The 24,469-nt window shown below is 40.5% G+C and overlaps 1 protein-coding gene across 1 annotated transcript in view; it reads left to right on the plus strand.

The window, feature by feature from the left end:
* LOC138615448 (forkhead box protein J3-like) overlaps window positions 1–24,469 on the plus strand; it is a 59,047-nt gene that overhangs the window by 26,126 nt on the left and 8,452 nt on the right. Inside the window, exons 4-9 of the mRNA XM_069689115.1 lie at window positions 649–723; window positions 3,924–4,007; window positions 11,025–11,126; window positions 14,738–14,896; window positions 19,321–19,567; window positions 22,506–22,803. Of these exons, the coding sequence (XP_069545216.1) occupies window positions 649–723; window positions 3,924–4,007; window positions 11,025–11,126; window positions 14,738–14,896; window positions 19,321–19,567; window positions 22,506–22,803 (965 nt within the window). The remainder of the gene's footprint in view (window positions 1–648; window positions 724–3,923; window positions 4,008–11,024; window positions 11,127–14,737; window positions 14,897–19,320; window positions 19,568–22,505; window positions 22,804–24,469) is intronic.

Consider the following 24,469-nt stretch of genomic DNA (forward strand, 5'->3'; position numbering starts at 1 on the left):
GTGTGTAACTGTGACCCGTATTGTTATTTTTCATTCGACATTGTAAAGAAGAGAAAGTGAAGGACTGCTCTGCCTTCAAATACCAAAAAAAAAGTGTCTTCAAAACAGCCAAGACAGAGGTCCAGAGCCAGATCTGAAACCCGAGCTGAAGTTAGCAAGGCTCCAACACATGCAGCAGAGCGCCAGGATAGAGCATGTATCTTAATTTTTGCTGCCAAAAAAACACTGTAAACTACTTCTAGTAGTATTACTGCTACCCTTGATTCCACAAACTCGCTCCAACTCCAAACTCTCTTCATCACCAGTTTATTTCTGTTTTCTTGTGTCTTGATGAGGGCGACGTTGCACAGATCAGAATGAAGATGAAATTGCCTTGTACTTTGGGGGAATGGAGCACACGACAAGGTCACAGATTGTTTTTGCACTGGTTCCCAACCTTTTCTGGCATGTGCTTGAAAAGGCTGGAAAAATCAAAGAGCTGCAGTGGCAATGAACTCTATGGAATGGGGCTGAATCAGTAGATATATGATAAACTGTAAAAGTTGTTTTCCTTTTTTGTTAATTCACTCTGTAACCGTGTTTTGTCCCGTTTCTTCTTCTCTGCTGCCTTTCCTTTCTCCTCCACTCTCAATCTGTCTCTCCCTGCAGAACTCAATACGACACAACCTGTCCTTGAACAAGTGTTTTCTTAAAGTGCCTCGCTCCAAAGACGACCCTGGAAAAGTAAGTATTTCCAGAACAATATAATACGACTGAAAAGCTCTGCTTGAATTACGCTGCGACACACAATGAAATTGCACGTCTATTTCAGCGATCTTACAAATAAGGCAGCGGTGACTTTTCACCTGGTGTCATGTTTGTGCACACACTTGTGCATAAGTGCACCCAAAGACATGCACTCACTCGTGTTTATTTTTGTTTCTCACACACACATACACAGTCTCTGCACTTAAAAACCATTTGTAACGCCATAACCGGCTGTGCTGAATGCCTAATGCTGCTTTCTCTGTTTTCTGTGGCTCCCACAATATTGATTCTGCCAAGTAATAATGTGGTACAGGGAGAAATGAATGATAAGTATATGTAGGTACACTCCTTCAGATGCAAGGCCTTTCACGCATCTGTTATGCTTTATTAGGACCTGCTTCTGTCTCTCTCTTGGACACAATCAGAGGAAGCTTTAGATATGTTTAAACCGCTGCTGCTACTGTGGTTACAAAACAGAGTTGCCACGGCCACTTCAGCAGCGGCAGTTTGATAATAAAATATTGTCAATTCCTTGTTTGTGCTGAATCCAAGGACTCACTAAGATGGGGGGAAGTATATAATTATAGCTGATCACTGAAGCTTGTCTTTACGCGGTGTTTTAAGTAAAAGCTCAAATGCCTGCATTTCAACTCATCACGGGGATAATGTGAGAGGCAATCCTCCACTTTCATAAAAGAGAAATCTGACAGGCCCAAACTTTTCATTGAGCTCTCAAAACTCATTTTGTTCGGGGTCTGGTGTGGAAGAGGGAGTTTCTCCAGGCTGCAGGGATTTTGGAGCCATTGAAAAATGAATTAGGGGGAAGAAGGTTTAAATAATTCAAACAAAATCCTTGGGCTTGAGTGGAGGCCTATAGTCTGCAAAGACACAAAGAGAGCGGCTCCCCTCTGATTAGCCTTACTTGGACCTGACCAGCACCTTAATTCACACCGTGGATCGAAGCGGTCGATACCTTGGCGTGGTGGGGTGGGGGGGGTCATCTGTGTGTGGAGAAGTTGAATGTACATGCTCTGTTTGAAGCCACGGAGAGAGGGGAGAAGCTAAATCATGCATGTGCTAACGTTAATTGGCTGTGTACTGTTCACTGATGTGGGACTGAGAGACAGGGGGAGGAGAAGCGGCAAGAATAAGAGAGATGGGAGGGAGCTAGATGTTGAGAGTTGAGCTGTGTGTATGTGTGGCCTAGATGAACCTCTTGAATTCAGTCTGCAGCTTTGGACCTCCTTAGGAGGGAAGAGGAAAAATGAAAAGGGGGGAAAAGAATCAGACCAGGAGGAAATCAAGGACCTAAAAGCAATTGATTTCCTCTTCTCGTTGTATGTGTTTAGTCTGGAGGCCGCTGTGTTTTAACATTGTGTATCAAAAGGATTTTAGTGGATTTTCTGGGGAAAGGAAGCAGGAGCGTGCACTTTTGGAAAACTAAACCCAGAGAAAACTGATTTGATGCAGAAGTGGAAGAACAACAGATACGTGGGTTTTATCACATAGTGGATCCATCTACTTCACTTTTTTTTGCTGTTTAGTGACACTTGATTCCTCCCATTAGGAAGACCAAAGCAGCCTCACTGGGACGAAGTGAGAAAAATCGTATCCACAATAAGGAGGGATACTGAGAAACAGATGGAAAAGCTGTGAAAATGTATCGGATTTAACTCTGACACACATAAGTAGACAAATGGCAGATATTAACAGTTACAAGCTGTAATTGGTGATATAAAATGTGTTCAAATCTAACTGACATGAGTAGTAGTAGAATCACACTTGGAACTATGACAGCACAGATATTGTTATTGACAATTGCAGTAAAAACTATTTTTAATTGTTTCCTAACAAAAATATCTCAAGGTTCATGTTGATTTGAAATTAAATTGATAAGGAACTTTAAACTATGTTTAAGAAGCTGCAGTTCTCCTAAAATTGAAAGTCTTTCCAGGTTAATAAGACACTTAACAAGACAATTTTTTCTGATTAAAGGACAGTGCTTGGTTGTACTCTGTTGTTTGTCGGGGTAACAACATCACGGTCAATGACAGGAACACAATAGAGGGGTTTTTTTTCTCCTTTTTTTCAAATATAATTTGGGATTTGTAATTCGTTTTGACTCCTGATTTATTAGAAAAGGTTTTGAGGAAAGATCTTTGCGATGAGTTCAAACCAGACTTCAGTTTGAAGGTCATCCTCTGTTGTCTAAAAAGCGTGTTGACTGGCCGGTTGTCAAGATGCGCCAAAGATTTAGAAGATATTTTGTGTCCACAGCTGTGAAATGTTTGAGTGGTGTGATTCTTCTGTGCTAACATATGTGGGGTGTTTATAGCCTGCCCGATTCTGGATATTTGGGAATTTAAAAAAAAATCTAAGACTGGATATAAATAAACAAACAATCTGCTGATACGGATCCCTTCGATTTTTTTTTTTTTTTTTTTTCCCTTGTTTACTGATTTGGTTGTCAATAATTAAGGTTTCCCTTATAGTTGTTGACTGTTGCTATTTTCAGGTGCATCACTTATGGCTGGCTGTTTATTCATAAATTGATCACATTTATTTTTTATTTACTTGCCTCCTAAGATTCCCTAATCTCCTTTTGAAATATGTATTTGTGTGTTAGTGTTATTCCTGCTGTGGCATTATATCTGTCATATGTTACCTGCTGTTACCTGTATGGATTTTGTCTCGCTGTGCACAGGTGACTGATTTTAGTTTCCTCAAACAGCATATTGAAAGACAATTTTAGGTTTTTATCTGTTAGTTTTAGTTACATAAACATAAATGTTTAGTGCAAGTTCTACCAAATAGTATAACTTCAACATTTGACCACCCACAACAATGAAATCCAGTATCTCTCACACATGATTTGATCATGTGTGAGAGTATGCTTTTGTATTTACACATAACACCAATAAAAATTCAGAATTTAGTACTTTTACTTGAATATTTTGTTTTTCCCTGGTGTGTTTCTATATTTATTTTGGGGGATTATTTGTGGAATTTTTCCACCTCTGACTCCTTATTAAAAAAACAAAACAACAACAACAAAAAAAAACAAGATAAAAAGGAATTTAAAGTGTACCTAATCCAACAGAGCAATCAAAAGTGCTGCAGAAATACAGAAAAACAGACCTGAGGCTAATGTGTGTTTTATTTTGGTCACCATTCAGGGTTCCTATTGGGCCATAGACACCAACCCTAAAGAAGACACAGTACCCAGCAGGCCAAAGAAGAGACCACGCTCTGGAGAACGAGTAAGTACTTCAACCATACTGTTTTTGTAAACCCCCTTTTGACGGGACAGTTTGTTGTTTTAAAGCTTTACAGTGTGGTGGTACAGCAGCCAGTTAGTATTCAAACAACATCTATGCAGACATTTTCAAAGTAAAGATTCAAACACTTGTTATTTGTTTCCATATTCTTATATAAAGTATTTATTTGTACCAGTTCAAGCTCAGTGTCATCAAAGGAGCACAAGGAATGATTTTGTTGACAGCGTGAACATTGTCTGTGGAAACAGGCTGAGAAGACACATGAGCAGGGAAACAAGAGGTTTGGAAAAGCTGCTCCACACACCTGACATGCTACAGAAATGTGTGTGAACAGAGTTACAGTCTTTATCTTTTTCCCATACTAGAAAGATGCCTGGATACACTAGCAGGCCAGTAAGGTGCTTTTAAAACCAGAACTTTATCATATCTCTTAAGTTTTAGACTGATGCAGTTGTCATTTTCCCATCCAGCACCCACATTGTTTAAACAGCAAATTTACTTGAGCACCTCTGAGTGCTCATGGGCCTGTTAAAAAGAGGTCTGGTTAGGTGCATTGTTGGTGCATTGCTATTTTTAAGGCAGTGAAAGTGATTACGCGAATGACCAACAAACACCCTGGTTTTAAATCAGTGCTCAGTATTTTACTGTTATTTTAAGGACACATTACATTTAAATGTTACAAATATGTGGGTGCACAACGCACATAAACTCTGCTTGTTACACACAGAGAGATGCACAGAAGCTCACAAACATGCATCCATCCTTTGTCTATACCCGCTTTATCCTGGACAGGGTTACGGAGGGGCTGGAGCCTATCCCGGCTGATTTTGGGTAAAGGCATGGTACAACACTGGCCAGGTTACAAGTCCATCACGATGCCAAACATGCAAATAATTAAAGACAAAAACATTGCAATGTGAAAGATTATTATTGTGTACATTAATTTCTTCATGTGCAGATCCGTTTCAGCTGCACAGCAGAGTTCCTTCCTGCTACTTAGCCAATCTGCCATTATAATAGCAATCCGTCAAGGTGTAAGCGCACCTGGATTTTAAAGGGAATGCTTGATGACACTGATTGGTTTATTTTGTGTTACAGTCAAGCCCACCTATGATTAATAAGAGCACCTTAGTACCACCCTTTTGAACCTTGGGCCTTACTTTGCGCTCAGATTATTTGGCATTAAACTGTCCAAAGTGGATTTGGACACGCTCTAAAGGCGCTTGCGTAAAGTGCTTCAGACCATGCAACTATCTTTAAAATAGATCTCTTAAGAGTTTACATCCATGCTAGCAACTCTGTGGCAGTAGCAGACTGTAATAAAGCATTTATCATTGTCTTTGTTTAGCATGTTAGCACTTTAGCTAAGTAGCACTAAACAAAAAGTACAGCTTGGACAGTTATAGGTTGATATTTGGTCATAAATCCATTTCTTATTCTGTTACTAACTGTTAGCCTTCATCCTCTGGGGACCATGAACACCTGTACTTTCATTGCCGCGCAACACTTGTTTCACGCCGGAAGAAAAGAAACCTGCACAGTATCTCAGAGAACAAAACATGCAGGTTATGTTTTCATTGCTTGAGTTGCATCCTGTGACATGTTTACAACAGAAGCATTTCAGCTGCATTTTTCAGGACCGTACGGTCGTAATCGCAACCCCAAAGTTTGTTTTTATGCTTCAAGTCTATTTTCTAGTTTTACGCTCAGAGAACCCCAGTGATTGTGTGCTCTGCCTGAATGCCTCATGTATAGATGCAGGACTGAAGCTGCTGTGGAGACACGGTGTAACACGGTGTCTACACAGGAGGCACAGAGTGAGCAGCACGCTACCCGAGTAGCAGTAATAATGGTCTTACCAGAAATGCACCTTTTTTCCCTTGCTGGGTTGAACTGGCAGTGTTTCCCTTGCTGTGTGTTATTTGATTGATATCAACTCATTACTGGGCCCTCTTCGACCAGAGAATGTTAGAAAAAGTATCTGTCTTACAGAAATACCCGATCGTGGGCACATTTGCCACTTTCATGACAGAACCAGAACCCATAGTCACAATTAAACAACCCTGTGACTATATATTATTCCATGTAAACAACGAGCTCCTGGCTTTGCCATTTTCAAGATGCCAAAAAAAACCCCAGTGGGAACAAGCTACAGGATAGATGTGAAACACAGAAGTAGAAATGAAAATTGGTTTTGGGAAATTGATTGACAGCGGCAGAGGCTATAAATATATGTAAACCTGCGTCAACTCGGCAGAATGCAGCTGATGTTCAGTCATTAACCTGAGGGTCTGAATACAAAAGCAGCACAGACAGAGGTCTCGTATCACCTCCGTTGTTTTGACTCCATCCCTGACTACTGTATGCTGTGCATTTAGTCTTTCCTCAGCGGCTAATTATCACACTCGGATCTAATGTTGGTTTAATGACCAAAATTTCTATACAACAGGTTCAGTCAACACATTAAACAGATGGGATGAATCGACTAATACCTCAAATGAGCTTCAGTTATTTGATGTCCATGGCTAAGCACTAGATTATATACTTTATATCTCTTTGGGACAGTGTTGTAGCTTTGAATCAACTTTTCTTTCAAAACAAAAAGCTCCAGACATTAAATGATTACACCTACTTAGTTACCATGTTACTACATGCCCTCAAGACGATACCAGAAATATCAAATAAATAGAAATTTAAAAAAAAGCTGTAATTCAGTGATGATTTAAGTTTACATCCAGCATCAATGCTATCAATGCCCACAGGCTGCACCACACAGGATTAAATATTGATAATATATCTATTGGCCCACACATGCAGGCGTGTCTTATTTGTAGCTCTTACAATGCAGCCACCGTGATTTGGCGTTGAATGGCCCTGCTTTAGATTGTTGCATTAAACCTGTAGTGCTTAACTTTTGTCTCCACAGTCCTCCAGCGATAGTAACTACAAAAACACTGTTGACACGTTGCTACGTCAGACGCTCTGCTGTGGCCTCCTCCATCCTTACTGTGTGGCTGTCTAACCTCCTCGAAATGACTTGATTCATTTGATCAATTCTGTCTGAAAACATTTTGGAAAGTCTAGAGAAGTTGGCATAGGGCTAAAACAGAAGTTTGCTGGCATGGCTGTTGGATGTCTCGGATGCACATGCTCTGTCCGTAGAGCATGGTCAATGTGCATTCATCCAGCCAGTGCGGAAATGTTTCACCAGACACCAGATTTATCAGATTTTTTTGGCTTAATCAGCATTGTGTCAACTCATTCGACAAGCGCTTGAATACAACGGATGTTTATTTATATGTAAAAGCCCCGCACGACAAGTTTAAAGAAAACCGGCGGAGTCTTTCATCATGGTCAGCTCTCTTCATTTCTCATCCAGCGTCTCCGTCACTGTTTGTGCATCTTGATCATTATCTTTCCGTTTGTCTGCCACTCTCCCCTCTGTCTCACCCTCTGTGCCCATATTGTTGCTTTAGTCTTCTCCTCTCCAGGGAACTCAGGCAGGAGTGGAGCGGCAAAGTGCACAATCACTGTTGCTCATTGGGGGGAAAAATTGAGGTAAAAAGAGACGGGGATTGGGGAGGGTACAAAAAAAAAAGGGGGGAGAACAGAAAGAAGTGAGAAAGAAAGGATGCAGAAATAAAAAATAAGAAGACATCAAGGTAGAGAGAGTGCGTGGAGCAAAAAAGTCGAGCTGCAAGGATGGGAAATGAAGTAAGAGGAGTAAGAAGGAGAGGAGGGAGGAGGGGGAGTATTCTAGGCTTGTGTTCCAGTTAATTACCACAGAAGGCCCCGGGGCTGCCGTTAGACATATTTTCTTCACCAACGATTTTTTTTTTTTATTACAAACATTAATTAATTCAGAGCCTTGTCATCTCGTCTTACATGGATGGGCCCTTCGACCCCTTTTCTTACGCCTCACTTGCACCGCTGGCAGACACACTGTGGGCTGTCACATGGGCTAAGGAGAAACAGGGAGGTTTTAAGTGCTAAGATTTATGGCAGTATTACCGTCTGAAAAAAAGGTGGGCTAAATATGTCTCACTATTTTCATTGGGGTTTTGTTGCACATAGTCGAAGATTTGAAGTTGGCAGCGAGGCTAAACGTCAACCTCATAATGCGTCGTATAAATGTGTAGACAGGCAGTGTGTACATTTAGTGTAGTACTTGCATCTCCAGTGCCCTCAGCATAATCACTCTTTCATTTCTTGTATGCCTCTCCATCCGCCTGTCTGTCTGCCCGCCTGTCTGTCACCACTCAATTATCTCACTACCTATTCTTCCTTTCTAGCCTTCTTCCGCAAGCCTTCCTCACTCATCTCTTCACCTCTCCGTTGTCTTCTTTTTAAGTGCCTCCACGAGGGAACCGACAACCCGTTTTGCTGGGAGTTTATCATAAATTAAAGATTGCATTGTTACCAACCAATCCTCTTACTGTAAGCAGTTTGGGAAGGCAGGCAAGCTGTCTTGAACCCTGAAAGGAGTCAGACAAGGACAAAAAAATTATTATTATTTTTTTTCATTTGGCGGGCGTCAATGTAGCCCCTCATCGATCTTTGAATAGTTCCGCATACCCTCACTCTCAGTTAACCCTACATTAGCTCTTTGTGAGGACAGCCGAAGATGAACTGCAGCTGAATATGTTTTGATACATGAATAATGCATGAGGTGGCTTGATTTATCTTATCAAGTGCAAGTGATGTGACCACTTTCCAGGCTGTTAAAGTGTCCAGCAGTTTAAATGAAGCGCGCCTCGACTAGTTCACATGGTGTGAGCCTGGAGGGCACGGCGGTGATTCAGGAGGCTCACTAAAGAATCATGATCTCGCAGCACACAGAAATTTTCTCATAACCTTTGTCACATTTCATTTTTCTCCTCATTTTCAAACTCCTCTGGATATTTCTAATCAGTGGAGGGCATATTTGAAATAGCTCTACGTATTAACAGGCAAGACTCGCAGTTATACTGTTAAAATATTTGTATACATATTTAGATATAACCTGACTTGACCCTTGAAAAAGAATACGGCACGCTATACTATACTTTGCTTATCTTACCAAGTAAATGCCCCAGCCAATGGCAGGGGCTCACTTTATTGTAATTTTGGTCATTATTGCCCTGAGTTTTCATTGCATGGTCGAAGCGATTTATTAACTGAACATGATGAACTTGGCAGGTGAATAAGCTTTATAAAAGCTTTAATCAGGTAAGCAGTTATGTATTTGCTACTCTGATTTTTATTTGTCGTTTATTGTTCCCCACGCTCAGGACAACAGGAAAGTGGTCTTTGATATTTTATTGTTTTTATTATGCTTTCTGTAAATTTCATCATTATCTCCAGAGTGTAACAATTCACTGATTTAAATCAATGTTTGGAGTTTATTGTCAGAACTACAAACATATCAATACTAACAACTTAAATTTACTCACAGACTATGTCCCAAAAGATCTTCAGCTAATGAGACATTGTGTTTTAATGGACCAAAGTAAGAAATTACCTTAAAAGATTGTGTGAAAATTTACGTAAGGGAATTGCTGCTGTTTTGTTGTCATACCACATATGGATTTGACTGAGGTTTTTCCTCTTTATTTAACTTTGTATTAAGTTAATTGATAAATACAAACTATTTGTTGGGTCGTTTTGGAATGCATCTTCAAGTTTAGTGCCTTAAAGTGTGTACCGTACTTCATGTTAATGTTCTTTCTCACCATGTACAAGTAAATTGCCCATTTTCACACTTGTGTTTTTGCTGAGGGGGAGGTATTAACACATTTTTATCTTAAACCCATAGCAGGTAACTTACATATAAATGAATGTCTGTTACATTCAAGCCCTTACCAAATGAGTTCACATAATGCAGATTACATCTACCACTGCCAGGTACACCTCTCTATCTCACAGTACACAGAGTTTGTAAATCTAGTGTCTGGTGAGACATTCCTGCGCTGGCCACATCAGTGCATACTAGGAAAATGGCAGAGCACCATAGACTTCCACCAGCCTACAGTCTGAAGGTATTTTTGTGTCTTTACTTTGCAAGCAAAAAAAAGCAAAAACAGTTTTGAAAGCAAATTTCTCACACTGCAACCCAAAATCAAGTTTGTAAATTTGCTCTTACAGTTTTGTTAGTTCTGATCAGAATTTAGCTTATGAAACTAGACTTTTTGGTTGCCAAGAAAAAACTTTTGGTTGTGAGTTGGGTTGGATGTATAGGCGGGGAATATTGATGGATGAGACAGAGTTTCTATTGGTGAGTCGACTTTTAAACACACACCTCTGACAGCAGAGGACTGTGTTGAGCTACATATAGATCTGCTTATGTTATAGTGCTCCAAAACTGTAAGAGCAAATTTGTTTGCAATGCAAATAATTTTATTCTCAGTTCATATATTTTTATGTATAACTTGATTTTATTTTATTGCAGTGAGAAATTTGCTCTCAAAACTGTTTTTTTCTTCTTCTTTTGCTTGCATAAAAAAGACACATAAATACCTTCATACTAGCCAAGCTGGCTAACTTAAATTGTGATAAAATACTTCAATCTTGCGGCTCCTCCAGACTTTCCAAATCAAATTCTGATAGTGAAACCATTTTGTGTTGAGTTGTGTGGCTCAAAACAATTGATGCCCAATTTTACAGCCGCGACAGTAGCGATGGATTAGTAGGAGCGTATGACAAACGCACATGTCGACAGTGTTTTTATAATTACTCTCTCTGGAAGAAAGACGAGACAAAAGTCTGTCACTGCAGGTTTACCTCTAATTAAGGGGCATCACAGGCCTTTTTCACTGCAGACTTTTTGACTTGTCACAGTAAGAGAAGTACAGGTGTTACTAATAACATTAACAATAGCTCTGTTGTGTTCAAATGTCTGACTAATACCAGGACCCTGAGCTAAAGCAGCATTATTTTTTACAATAAGTGACATCATATATGCATATGTTTTTTTGATCTGTAGATCCTCCCTCTCACACCCCTGCTCTGTTCTCCTTGCAGGCATCGACTCCTTACAGCCTGGAGTCAGAGTCTCTGAGGATGGACTGCATCATGTCAGGAGGGGCGTCCCCCACTCTGGCCATTAATTCTGTAACCAACAAGGTAGGACACCAGTAAGAAAGATCCCAGAGTGCAAGAGAAACAATTTGTCATGTGTTATAATCCAAAATAGAACAACATTGCAGTTGAAAGACATTTATTCCACCTGACATGTATCTCCAACTGCTTCTTATTTTCTAATAATCAATTTAGTAATGGTGCGGGATGGAAAGGTAATTCCCAACCTGCTTGTATTTGAGCTACTGAGGTGGGGAAAACGCAGAGTGCTGTGCAGCAGCCATAACTGACCTTTCAAGTAGTGACTTTGAGCTAAAAAAAAAAAAATCAATTAAATTTAAAGGTACAACTTATAGTTAAACAGAAATTAAGTCACAAAGTACATGTAATTTAGCGAAGTCGAACACGACCGCCTGTTCAACATTTCCTGGTCAAATTGTCATTTTGGGATGCGTTTACCTCCCAAATGGAAAATTAAACAAAAGGGGAGCTATCTAACAGGACAGCCAATACATATAAAATGATATACCATGTGGACAAGTTAATTGTCACTGCTGATTATATTGACAGGAGTTTATGTAAGCTCACTGTGGTGGTTACAGAAATATTATCTACCTGGCTGGTTCTCAAACAAAATCATTTTGAAAGGTTTGTGGATGACTGTGAGTCTGAAGTTTGGTGTATAAAGGGGTCAAAAGAGGGACATTTCTATCAACAGTAGCACAACTCCATGAATAGTTCTGTAGACAAGGCTGTCAGTGAGCCATGAGCGGTTGACTTTTATATACGTTATATCTGTATATCTGTGACGTCGCTATGTGCTCGTCGTAGTTTACTTCAGGAGCCACAGACGCTTTCAATATTAGATAAAGTTTGCAACTTGGTGAGAGTCTAATGAATATTGATTTTTTGATGATGTGTAATTATGTTTTTGACAAATGAATAAGTCAAGAAGATCATTTCTGTTTGTTGCTGAGAAGAATGTGTTGAACTCTGTCACGGTTATAATTAATACAGGCTGGATGTAAGACATATTCAACTGAAAAGTGCAGCTGAAAGAGTCTCAGTTTTTCTCTTTCACCATCAGAGTCTGGGACTGCTATAGCCTTAAGTCTTCACTTTCAACACACAACCTTATGCAACTTCAATGCACGTACACACACGTACACACACGTACACACTCTGCCATAAAAGCTAAACTGGGTGTAACTGTCTATATGAGGGTCAGAGGGTGAATGGGACCTGTGACGTCTGTCTGATCTCTCTCTCTCACACACACACACACACACACACACACACACACACACACACACACACACACACACACACACACACAATGTGGTAAGTGACCCCTTTGTCTGACCCCGACAAAAGAGAAAATTTGTCCCACAGCAGCTCACATAGTGCCTGTTTGCTCTGGATGTGATGTGAAGGTCTGGATTTAACAGCTTATCACAGTTTTTCATTCTTCACTTTAAATAGATTTTGGCTCATATTTGCCAGAATCAAACACTTCGATCATAGTTTTTTAACACTTTAGAAATTCAGTGGTTATATTTTTCCTGCTAGCATTATGTAGCCTCACTTACAGGAGCGGTGTGTAGGATTTAGTGACATCTGGTGGTAAGTCTCCACATTGCAAATAGATGAATATTCCTCACCTTACCGCCCCTCTTCCAAGCACTTAGGAGAATCCACTGTGGCCTCAAAATTTTAAGAAAACGCCAAATGCCGTCTTTAGAGCCAGTGTTGGGTTTGTCCCTTCTGGGCTGCTGTAGAAACATGGCGGTACAACAGTGTACACTCCCTGGAGAAGGACCGGCTTCCTATGTAGATATAAAGAGTTCATTATAAGGAGAGGAAAACACAAAGATTCTTAGTTTTAAGCAAATACAAACATAATTATGAGTATTATGTTTCACTTCTGCCAATAGAACCCATGAAATCCTACATAGTAGACCTTTAATTTTTATTACTAATTTGTCAGCAGAAATGTCCTTTAAATGTGAAAACAAACTGCATTTCATATCATTGTAAATATAATGTATTTTGGTTTTAGACCTTTGCATGGAGAAAAGAAGCACTCGACACTTGAGTACAGCAGGTGAAGTTAACCATCCTGAAAACAGACACTGTCACACCAACACATTTTGCACCATCCTAGTTTTAACAGTGTCGTCAATGACATAATTAAGCTGCACTGTAAAAGTTTCTCCAGTTTTATTAAATACTTGATAGTAGGAGGCGAGCTTCATTAGCAGCCAGCTCGATGTTGATCGTCAAGTGTTTACTGTTGCAGCATCTTTCGGACAGTTCGGTGTGTCACACAGGCAGCAGGTGGAGAGAGACAACAGGAAACCTTAAACCTGTCAGTGTGCATTCATTCTGTGTTCCTCCTGGAAGGACTAAAACCTGACTCGTCTTAGACACCACTATACATTTTTGAAACAATGATTCAGAGCAGGGAGAGGAAGACTTTGATGATAATGATGCTGATGCCAACGTCAATGATATCCACCCACATCCAGACAGGTGGTGTCCTGCAGGCACAGCAGTGCGTCAGAGCATCTTCTGTAACACGTTTTCTCACTGAGATTCTGTTTGCATTAAATGATGTCTGAGTTGGTGAAAAATACATTCCTATAATTTGATACTCGGAAATTATGATAACAGAAAATATTTTACTTGAGAAAGATTACAGTCATCTCCACATTCAGGTATTGTAATGTTTTTACATAAATTCGTGGCCCTTTAAGCCCTGTGAAGTCTAAAAAAACAACATACAAACTTGAAACCTTCCTAAAACCAGTCATTATCAGTCCTTCTGTTGTTTTCGTATGGATAGATGTAAACCACAAATATCACGTGAACATATACAAATGTTCTTTTTCCTACAGTGGCACATTTCACTCACTGCAGATTTGATCAAATCCATCAAAACAGAAAATATTCAGGATTATCACCACTCAAAAACACATATTTTTTTCTCCACTACGAGATCTTCTACAGGGTAGAGCACTGCCCCAGAGAGCCTTTAGTGTTGTCTCACCCAAAGGCTATATTTTCACATTTGTCTATACAATTAAATGTAGCCTGGAGCTAACGCTGGCACGCCGCTTCACAAGTACTGACAGTCAAATATAACAAGAGAAACATGATTCAACATAATCCTGCGGCATTGCTTTAAAATGCTTTGTGATCTTCCACTGCAAGACATTATACAGCGTAGCTCCTCTGAAGCCAAACTTCTGTCTTTATCGGTGCCAAAGTCATTTCTGGAGTTACCAGGTGTGGTCTGGATCAGGACATATAATCAAAATCAACAAGTTTAAGGGAAAAAAGAAAACATCTATGCCTCCTTTTTGTAGCAGCGGGATTAATTAGCATAGACGTGCTTTTTAATTAGCATATTTCCTCATGATTTGCCCCGTAAGTTAATGGTGCATGGGTAACTTCTTGAGGTGGGCAGTGTTCGCTTCGTACTGAAAATGAATTGGTAAAAAGAAGTAATAAAAGAGGCATTGAGGGACAATAAAATTATGAATCACTGCCTCTGAAGGAGTTTATAAAGTTTATTGCCTCAAAATGTTGGCCCTGTATAGTCATAGTTACTGTCACTGTTAACATGAATCATGTGTGTGCGTGCGTGTGTGTAGGTAGCACTGTACAACCCAGAGGCAGAAGGCAGCGAGAGTCCTGGAAGTCTCGGCGGCAGCCTGAGCAACAGTCTTTCAGAGCCGAGTTTGGCATCCGTCAACCTCAACAACCTGAACACCGCCGTCAGCAGCGGCAGCAACGTGCACAGCTACACACCAGTAAGACCTCTTCTTTATCTCTAATGTGCGACTTGGAGAAAGTCCCTTGTCTTGTGTCTATTTTGCACAAGGACAGCAGCTGACCTGAAGCTGCTACAGACCTTTTATTTATGAACATTTCAGCAGAAACACTTTTCTGCTGTTTTGTTCATCTTTAACTGGCAAATTTGAAACTACCAGCATTTAAACAAATTCTTTTTTTTTTTTTTGTACATGTTCCTCCTTCACTTGATTCTGACACAATCTGGATGATTCAGTCACCGGTCCAGACTCTCATTCTGCACAGAAGGTGTCTGCTGCACCCTCAGCAGACTGAGGAGGTGGTAACCAGCTAACGACATGTACGCTGCATCTACAGTACACTGCTGAAACTCTCATTTTGTTTTCGATGTTCAGACTTTGCAGCCAAATATATTTTCAGTGGTCTTCAGCGGAGCACATTTATTTTGCTGAGATGACATATAAATTATTCTGTATCAGTAGAGTTAAGCAGATTGCATGAACAGAAAAACCCTAAATTCCAATTGTGCTTAATTACTCAATTTTGATGATAGTTAATAATTTAAAAAAACAACAACATTATTTCACTGTTGTTGTTTTTTTCCACATGCATAGACAAACAAAATCAAATATGCACTTGTAGTCAGTGCTTCCTATATGGAAAATGTATTTGGGCTCAAATAAGTCAAACTGACGCCATCCAGACTGACTTTTGTTTATCATTTCTTCCTTTCAAAAAAATGGAAATGCAGCTGCAAGTGCAGATTGATTGAAAACTCTGCTGCTTGTTGTTGAACGTCATATTCATATGCGCTGATTATTTAGCTTTCGAATTGAATTTTGTTTTGCTGCAGACTGTCAATACTGTTTGCAGCCCCTCACAACCCTGAGGGTCGAACACCACAAAATTAATTCTAAACCTGTGGGAAATGCTGGTGTGCTTTGATACAGGCTCACTTCTGTCATGCAAAAATAAAACGACAGGAAACAAGTTAATCTTTATCGTCTTGGATGCGTCTAAATGATCCGATCACTCCGGTATTAACAGATTTAAAACAAAGAGGCCAAATTGTATACAATTTAAAGCAGATAATTACATCAGCCAGTAATTGAACACTGATTATGTGCTGTGCTTGTACCCTTCAAAGAAAATGGCTTGTGTGTGTGTTGAAGAAGATTTTATATTCCATCTGAGCTGCGTGTCTGATGCTCGAAAAGCTTCAGAAACCTGCCTCCCACCCTCCTATACCTGTCTGACTTCAGATAAGGGGCGTCTGTGCTCCACCATCTATGTAACTTTCCAACACGACAATTCTGTGTTTGGCCAGCTGTGCGGAGGTGAGAGAGGAGCCAAGGACTGCACTTCTCTCTCATTTTTTTTTTCATTTGTTACATAACTATTTATGGCTATTTGTGTATACATCCAATATCAACAATATGAGTATCTTCCAGGAGAGACTATCTAAACTATCTCTGTTAGTTATCCCCATATTTGAATGATATATCACAAACACCATCCCACTACCATCCTGTCTGGCTTTTCACTTCAGCTCTGATTGGATCAGGTTTTTGATGTCCAACAACAGCACATCTCACCAACCAGCTCTGACAGGCAATAAACTGACCCTGAGACTGTTATTGTTACGTCTAAAGGAGGGAAACTGTGGCCACCCTACTCACACTAACTGCGACATTGTGCAACTAACTGCGACACGGGCGGGGGAGTAGGCGGGGGGTGGGTGTGGGTGAGACAGAGAGAGATGATTATAAGTTTCCTTTTTATGAAGGACGGGCTAGATCAGACAGCCCATCTGTCAGGACATCAACCATCCCGTGCTTAGCGATTTACATTTAGAGCAAAACACTTAATAGAAGGAGTTTATCACAGGGTCATCAGATGCAGAAAACACGGCTGCAACAGCAGCTGCAACAATCGCTAAAACTTAATACACTGAAATCAGAAAACTAACTGATAACAGCTGCTTTATGACAACTTGTAAACGGTGTGAAAGGTTTCACTCGTAGTGTTGAATTGAGGGAGGTTAAATCCAAATGTGTTGGGAGTCCCCATGACCTTTCCTGTAGTGCCGCCATCAGGCCAAAACCTAGATGTGTACACGAGAAACACAGTTCCTCTGAACATTCCTGCTCTCATGCACTACAGCCCAGGAGCTTTCCTGTTGTGTCAGCCTCAGTCATTTATATCTATATTCATGCCCTCATGGGATAAACCAGTGAGAGCAAGAAGCTACTTGACATTTTGCGATTTTCCCTTTTATATCTTTTTTTCAGTCTATTGTATTCTCTCCATCCCTTTTACTTCATGCTGCTACAAAAGCTTTATTTACTCATCATGGTCATTAAAGTTCCTTTCTAAATATGGGAACTTTAGATAGACCTGTTTTGCATTTGGTATTTTTGTCAAAGTGTTCATGTCTGTCCCTTTAAACGGCCAGTCTCTGCTCAATAACATTTGGTCCAAGATTACAGGAGCGCTGAAAAATCCCAAGTCTTCATTATTGCTCCCTTGTAACAGCTGCTCACCTTTTTACCATCAATCACTTTTCCCCCGCTCACCTCCCACCTGCATTAGCAAAGGTCAGTGCAATCTCATCTCGTTAACCTCTAATTTCTAGAGGCCATCTTTTGTTTTCCTCCTCCCCGCATTCCCTCCTCCTCCATCTTTTAAGACCTCATCTGTGGTTGAGTCCAGTGGGATCAGGGTTAGTTCTGACTCATTACCTGGCGCAGGTGATACCCTTCCTGAGTGACGGTGATTACTGGTGGCATCGCTGGCAGAGATCTCGCAGACACCAAGAGGGTTTATGGCAAGGCTGCCACTAATAGGTGGAGGTAGATGTGTGGGTGATGTGTCATGGTAAGTTGGCTTCTATTGGCGGAGGCGCAGTGATCACAGCGAATTGCTTGCGTTCACTGGGTGGATGGTGAGGAAGATGACAGCTGGGATGAGATGATTGAGGGTGGAGGAAGACAGGCTGCTTTCACAATATGAGGCAGAAATCTGAAGAGCTGTATTTTGTTTTTGTATGTTTCTTTAAAAAGAAATGAGTGGCAGCAAAGATTTTATTTTTATTGTGTGAAATTTAATTTGGTGGGATCGTCATACTGAATGGCTGAATTATTAAAAAATGATTTGTAACTAATTAATATAAGGAATGAGTTTGAAAGGCACAGTTGAACTATAATTTATTTCTTTAAAATACCATGTGATTACTATTGAATTCTACTTTTCTATCTATTTTACAATGAAGCTCCCTCCACTGAAATTCTGGTTTGTCCATTTAGATTCAGCTACTAAAAACCAACGTCCAGACAGTGAGGTAAGGACTTTGTTTGTGTGTTGACTGACAGCTAGTGGCCCACTCCTCTGGGCCAACCAGGCCATGTTGCTCATATTTTCCTCTCGTGGAGAAGTTGGACGTATTTCTTTTTTCCACTTTTAAATAGTTTGATGCTTCATGATAACCCTGGCTCAGCCCCAAGGTGCTTACATTGTGACCGAACATGATGTGCCAAAGAGTTGAATGACAGAATCTTAACTTTGCGTCAGTGGCAACACGAACAAATTCTGAGATAATTTCAACAAAATTCATCTCAGGATTAAAATGTACATTGCATGCATAGTCCAGACAGTCTAAAAGTGCTTCTGTTCAGATTGATTCTGTGTCACATTCAGGACAAAATTCTGAACTCTCGAGTGGTTTCTTTACAATACGAATTAACATGATTTATCTTGTAAGTGAGCATGACTGTAATTCAGGCAGCCCAGAAATTGTTACGGTCACATGTTTTACGTGCCATCTCATCTCCTGTAGATGTCCTGGTTCTTTCTTTAAGGCCAGGCAGTCCATATATACATTTACAAACATGAAAAATCCTAAAACCCATCTGCTAGACCCCTGCCTACTTTCAACTCCTTCCACTTCCCTCGTCTCCTCCTGTATTACCCTGTTTGTGTGTCTCATGTATTTAGTATGCTTAATATTTATGTTCATCAAATGTTATGTATCTCTGTGTCTGTTGTGGGGCTTGTGGGCTCAGGGACAAGCTTGCAGAGGTATGTTCCAAAACATCACATAATCACATTTACCGCCATGCTAAAATGTGTATTATTATTACAATAAATGATCAAAATGTCCCCATGATTGAACACTCATCTCCCAGCGCTCACAGACACGTGTGCAGTTGGACATGCAGTACAGGATCAACACGCATTGAGTTTTTTGGGAAGACCTCATGTTTTTTTCAACTGCATCAGTAGTGCTGCACCATCACCTCAGTTGGCTGACATCTGACCTCAGTCTTTCAGCTGCAGTGTAAATTCAGCATTTGATCAGTTTTTTTTTCTGAATCCAATGCATTCACTGATCTTTTCTCTGTGTCTCTCATTGTCCTTCTCACAGTCTGTCTGTTTCTCCTCTCCGCCTGTCTCGAAGGTGAGCAGCCACTCGGAGCCTTCGTCCCAGTCCCTGAGTCTCCAGCAGCCCGCCCAGCCTCCGCCGCCCCCTCCTCCTCCCCCACACCCGCAGTACGGTCTACCTGTCCCGGAGTCGCGGGACAAGCAGCTCTGTTTCTCTGACTTCGAGGACCTTAGCGCATCTTTCCGCAGCCTTTACAAGTGCGTCTTCGAGCAGTCCTTCTCGCAGCAAGGTGGGTGTCTGCCCTCATTTTGTATATGGATGAGTGTTTATGTATCCAACAGCTACAATAACTCGTGTGTTCGCGGGAAATAAACAATTGTAAACCTCCATGTTCGGATTCATGCTCATAATTAACTGACAAGCTTAAGCTCCCTTGCACTTCAAACAATTTAACATTGCTTTCATAGCAAGCATCCCACTATTAACCTCTGCCACACACTTCTCCTACTCTATTGTATTTTAATAAACAAACAATCTGTTGTTCCGCATATCTGCATTTTACGGCTCGCTCAGTCAAATGAGTAAAGGCAATTAAGAATAAGAATTCAACAGAAGGAGGAAAAAAAAGCCTCACAAACACATCTGTAGTCGAGCAGAGCAAAGGCTTCTGCAGCTTTGATAGCAGCTAATTAGATTGGTTCTAAAGTTTGTGAAGCATCTCGCTAATTGCTTCCTTTCAGATCACCGGGCCTCCTCCCTCTTGGACCCCCCCTCCATCGCACCACCCCCATATCACCTTCCCTCTCTCAAACACACACACGCACGCATCCACGAATTATCTGTAAACGAAGAGATTGATGCGCTCTGGTGAGCTCCGCAACTGCTGCCTGGATACACCCTCTGACAAAGTCCCCTTCAATTGGTGGTCAGGGGTGCACACGCAGAAAAAAAGACCATGAGAATACTCGCTAAAAATAAAAAAGACTAGATGCAACTCCGAGACCTAGAAGGAAAATGAGGAGGAAAATGGATTTAGCAGGTGCCTGAGAGGGTCTCTTAAGTGTGAGGCTTAGCCGGAAACAGTGTCAGTAGTCATTGTATTTGAGAATCAGAGTCAGAAGAGTCACACAGACAGCAGAGCTCATCATCTCCTTTGAAAAACCAGAACGAGTCCAAGACCACACACCACACTGTCACTGACTCAGGTGGCGTCTCAATGACAATTTACATTTCAGAATGAGACAGAAAAAAGAACTTTAAATTGATAAATCATTTAGTTGGATCAACTTGGAAAGGCAGGCATGAAAACTATTTTCAAATCATAAAGACCTATAGAAAAGGGTAATTTTTCAATACTGTTCAGAACAGCTTTATTCATCCCTATTAGAAATAATAACTCCCATACAAAACACAGTCATGTTAAAAATGTAATTAAAAACTGCATGGATGTCCATCAAAGCGTAAACGCAGATAAAACAATATGAAACATTTTCAGAAAGCTTTAAACAGACACACAGCAGAGATAGTGAAGGAACTGGATCAAAAAACACCTTCATACACGGATAAGTGTAACAAATCCCCGGTGGCAGCACTGAACATTGAATCACTTGGATGTGCTTGGACTCATTGATTTCTCTAGGATTTGATGGTCACAAAAATTAACTGAAGAGATCTTAACACCAGTGCTCAGGTTGAACCTGTCTTTTAGTGATAAGCAGGGAAACTAAAGCTAAAAGAGGAGGGAAAAAGACTCCTGACTAAATACTGATATGACAGATTTAAGAATAAATGCCCTGACAGAAAGGAATAAAGTTTTTGAAGAAGATATCTGATGGTCCGCTCAATGATCATCTGTTAACATTCCACCTGATTCTTAACACATTTAACTCGACTTACATTAACATTTAAGGAAAATAAAATGTCATTCTGCTACTCACACAAACAGGAAGAGGACAACCAAGGTCCAGTTCAATACCTAAAGAAAAGACAACAATGCAACATCATCTGAAAATTTAACAAGGTAGCTGCCAACTTAAAAGTTTCTGCAGTTGTCAGTATCCGTGATGAACAGTAGAGAAGATAAAACACACTCTCGGGGCAACCTGTGCATGATAGAAACTGCATTTCACAAGAGCCCTCTGCTGTGTGACAGACACAAAACATGAAATCCATAAGTTGATGTGGGAGATTTTTATAACTAGCAACAAGCCACAGGCTTGAACTCTTCACAATCTTTAGGGCTACTTATTGTATGCAGCATGCACCCAGTGTTTATCTTTATCTCTGAAAAGTCATCCTCTCAAAGTGATTCTAAAAAGAATTGTAAACCTCTTACAAATACTTGAATGTCAGAGATTTATGACTCCATGGAACCAGAACCATAAAAAATATCAGTTTTACCCCTGGGTTCCACCGGAACCGTCTGCGTCGCGTTCGGGCTTCAACGCTACCGCCAGAGCGTCCGTTCTAGACGATGCTTGTGATTAAAGTTTTTAAAAGCGCCTCAAAACTTTATTTGTAGGCCACAGCACAACAAGCAGGAAATAACAATGAACACAAAAAAACAACAACAACAATGAAAATAAACCATTTAACTGTGGCCTAATTACCCGTACCATAGGCTCAACAATCAATGTAAAGAGGTGCAAAGCAAGTCAACATAATCAGGCAGGCAAAACACTTTGCTTCTGAAACGTTCCCGATTGGGTATGAAGCCGTTGCAGAGGGTGCAGCAAAACGGTGTTGCAGACGTGATGTCATAGAACGGCGTGCCAGAGCACAGGTCATAAATCCATGATCAGTTTCTTATTTAGTTGATTTAATTTTTAAATTTGGTAAATGAGAGGGTGTATATATGAAAAAATAAAAGCTTGGATGGTTGAAACAACATGAGGGCGATGCAGTGGTTAGCACTGTCATTCCACTGTAAAAAGGTTGTGGGTTTTATTCCAGGCCTGGTCCTTTCTGTGTGGAGTTTGCAGGTTCTCCCTGTGCCTGCGTGGGTTCTCTCCGGGCACTCTGGCTTCCTCCCACCATCTAAAAGACATGCATGTCAGGTTAATTGGCGATTCTACAAAAATGGTCCTCAGGGGTGAATGAGCGCGTGAATGTTCTGTCTCTGTGTGTTGGCCCTGCGATGGACTGGTGAGCCGGGATAGGCTCATCATTTATTTTTTTGATTTCTTGTTTTTTGTCCTCTTCCACTTTCGTGTTGTTCTTCTCTGCAGGTTTGATGAGTATGCCCGGCGACTCCAATCAGCAGGCCCGGACCGCCTGCTCCTACCAGCACTCTCCTGGTGCTGGAAGCAGCGGCGGCCACCACCACCAACGCAACCACAGCCAGACGTCGCACCACCCTCACCACCCTCACCTCTCCCCTCACTCCACCCACAGTCAGCACCAGACGCACGGTCAGCACGGTCAGCACCAACAGCACTCTGGTCATTCCCAGCAGCACCCGACTCTGTCCCACCAGAGTCACACCGTACAGAGCTGCGCCACAACAGGTGAGACCACAGCTGCCAGGTACTACTGTATCTTTCCAGTTTGTAGTCACAGGGCCTCTATAGTATGTGAAAGATTGTAACATTTCTGACCTTAGTTGTCACCTGCTGGTACAACGCATTTGAAAAAACACTGGCAGACAGTAATGCATACCAATTTCCTTTAAATTAATAATCTAAAAGCAACAGGTAGACTGTGACTTTGACACTGGGATTGTCTAATTTAAATTCAATGAAAACCTTGTGCCAAGGTACATTCAGTGCATTAGGGTTGTACTTGAAAATGTTCAGAATGTTAGCAATTTGGGAATTATTTCACAATACTGTCAGACAGAGGACAGAGATACTGTGTGAGGTGAAAGGCAATTCATGTTCTTTAAAACCATTTTCCTTAATTCACACTATTTCCTTCAAGTCATAGCCAAGTCAAATTTGAACACTTAGGCACATACTTAGTTTTAATAAATATCCAAAAATCTGCTAAAAAAAAAAAAAAAAAAGTCACTTCTTATATTTCAGTTTTCTTCAGTACCCAGCAATAGTTGCACATGCTCGTGTACACTGCAAACAGGAACTGCCCGATAGCTAGCATGGTATATTTAACAGTGGCAGTTTGCCAAAATGTAAAGAAATACATGCTAGAAAAAATAAATGGGGCTCAAATTGTAGTTCATGGAAACTGCATTTCCAAAACTTAATGATAATGACTTTCCCCCAAATAGATGCAAATATTAATAGGAGTGAAAAAAATCTATTAACATTAACTTTTTTTCATGTTCCATTAACATTATTTTTTTGACAACAGAGTATATTTGAAGGTTTGGGAGGAGTGTAGTTATCATATTGTTGTCTGTAGGGGGACCCACGGTGTTACACTTTTAAAGCCCTGCTTAAGGATGTTGTTACAGACACAAGTTTGAAATCTTTCAGCCGTATTAATAAGAAATTATTCCCTTTCTCTGGAGTTTGGACTGGTGACTGGCTATTATTTATTATTATATATTGTAAAAAGTGTAAATACAAGCAACAAAGTAGGAAAACCAGTAATCTTAGTCTCCTAGTTGTAATTACAATGAACGGACAGTTAAATGAAAAAGAAAAGTCCAGTATTAACGCTCATACCGTTAATTTAAAAATCTGGTTTTAACTGCTTCAGATATCTACAACAATAAAAACAGCATGGTTAGAATACAATTCAATTAGTCTAATGTGAATACAGAAACAGCAGACTTTTGTTCTCACTCTGGCGCCATCATATGAATCTACAGCCAGTCAAATTCCTTGTCTGTGTAAATATACCTGGCCAATAAAGGTGATTCTGATTCTGATTCCTAAGACGAGCACTTTTACCTTGGAGGTGTCAAAACTCAATATAAACCATTTTCCTAATATGCATTTCTTTTTCACGGATTCTGGTGAAAAGAACACACACGGTGTGTATGGTACACGTTCCTATATATTATCTACCGAGGCAATATAGCACCTAACAAGGATTCTACATCTCATCACTCCCAAGGACACACTGCTATAAATGCAATTCACCTAACACATCAGAGCATGCTGGTCTTTGTACAAACTCATTGCATCTATATTATATTCCTCTCTCCATAAGGTCCCAGAGCATTTGATAATACGAGGCCGGGCTGATACAAACCGGCATCTCCAAAGCTTTTCCTGCTCATATTCCC

Source organism: Brachyistius frenatus, unplaced genomic scaffold (assembly GCF_029030835.1).
Source record: "Brachyistius frenatus isolate BFR_SWC_R1_liver_20210118 unplaced genomic scaffold, ASM2903083v1 Contig_6, whole genome shotgun sequence".
NCBI lineage: Eukaryota > Metazoa > Chordata > Actinopteri > Embiotocidae > Brachyistius > Brachyistius frenatus.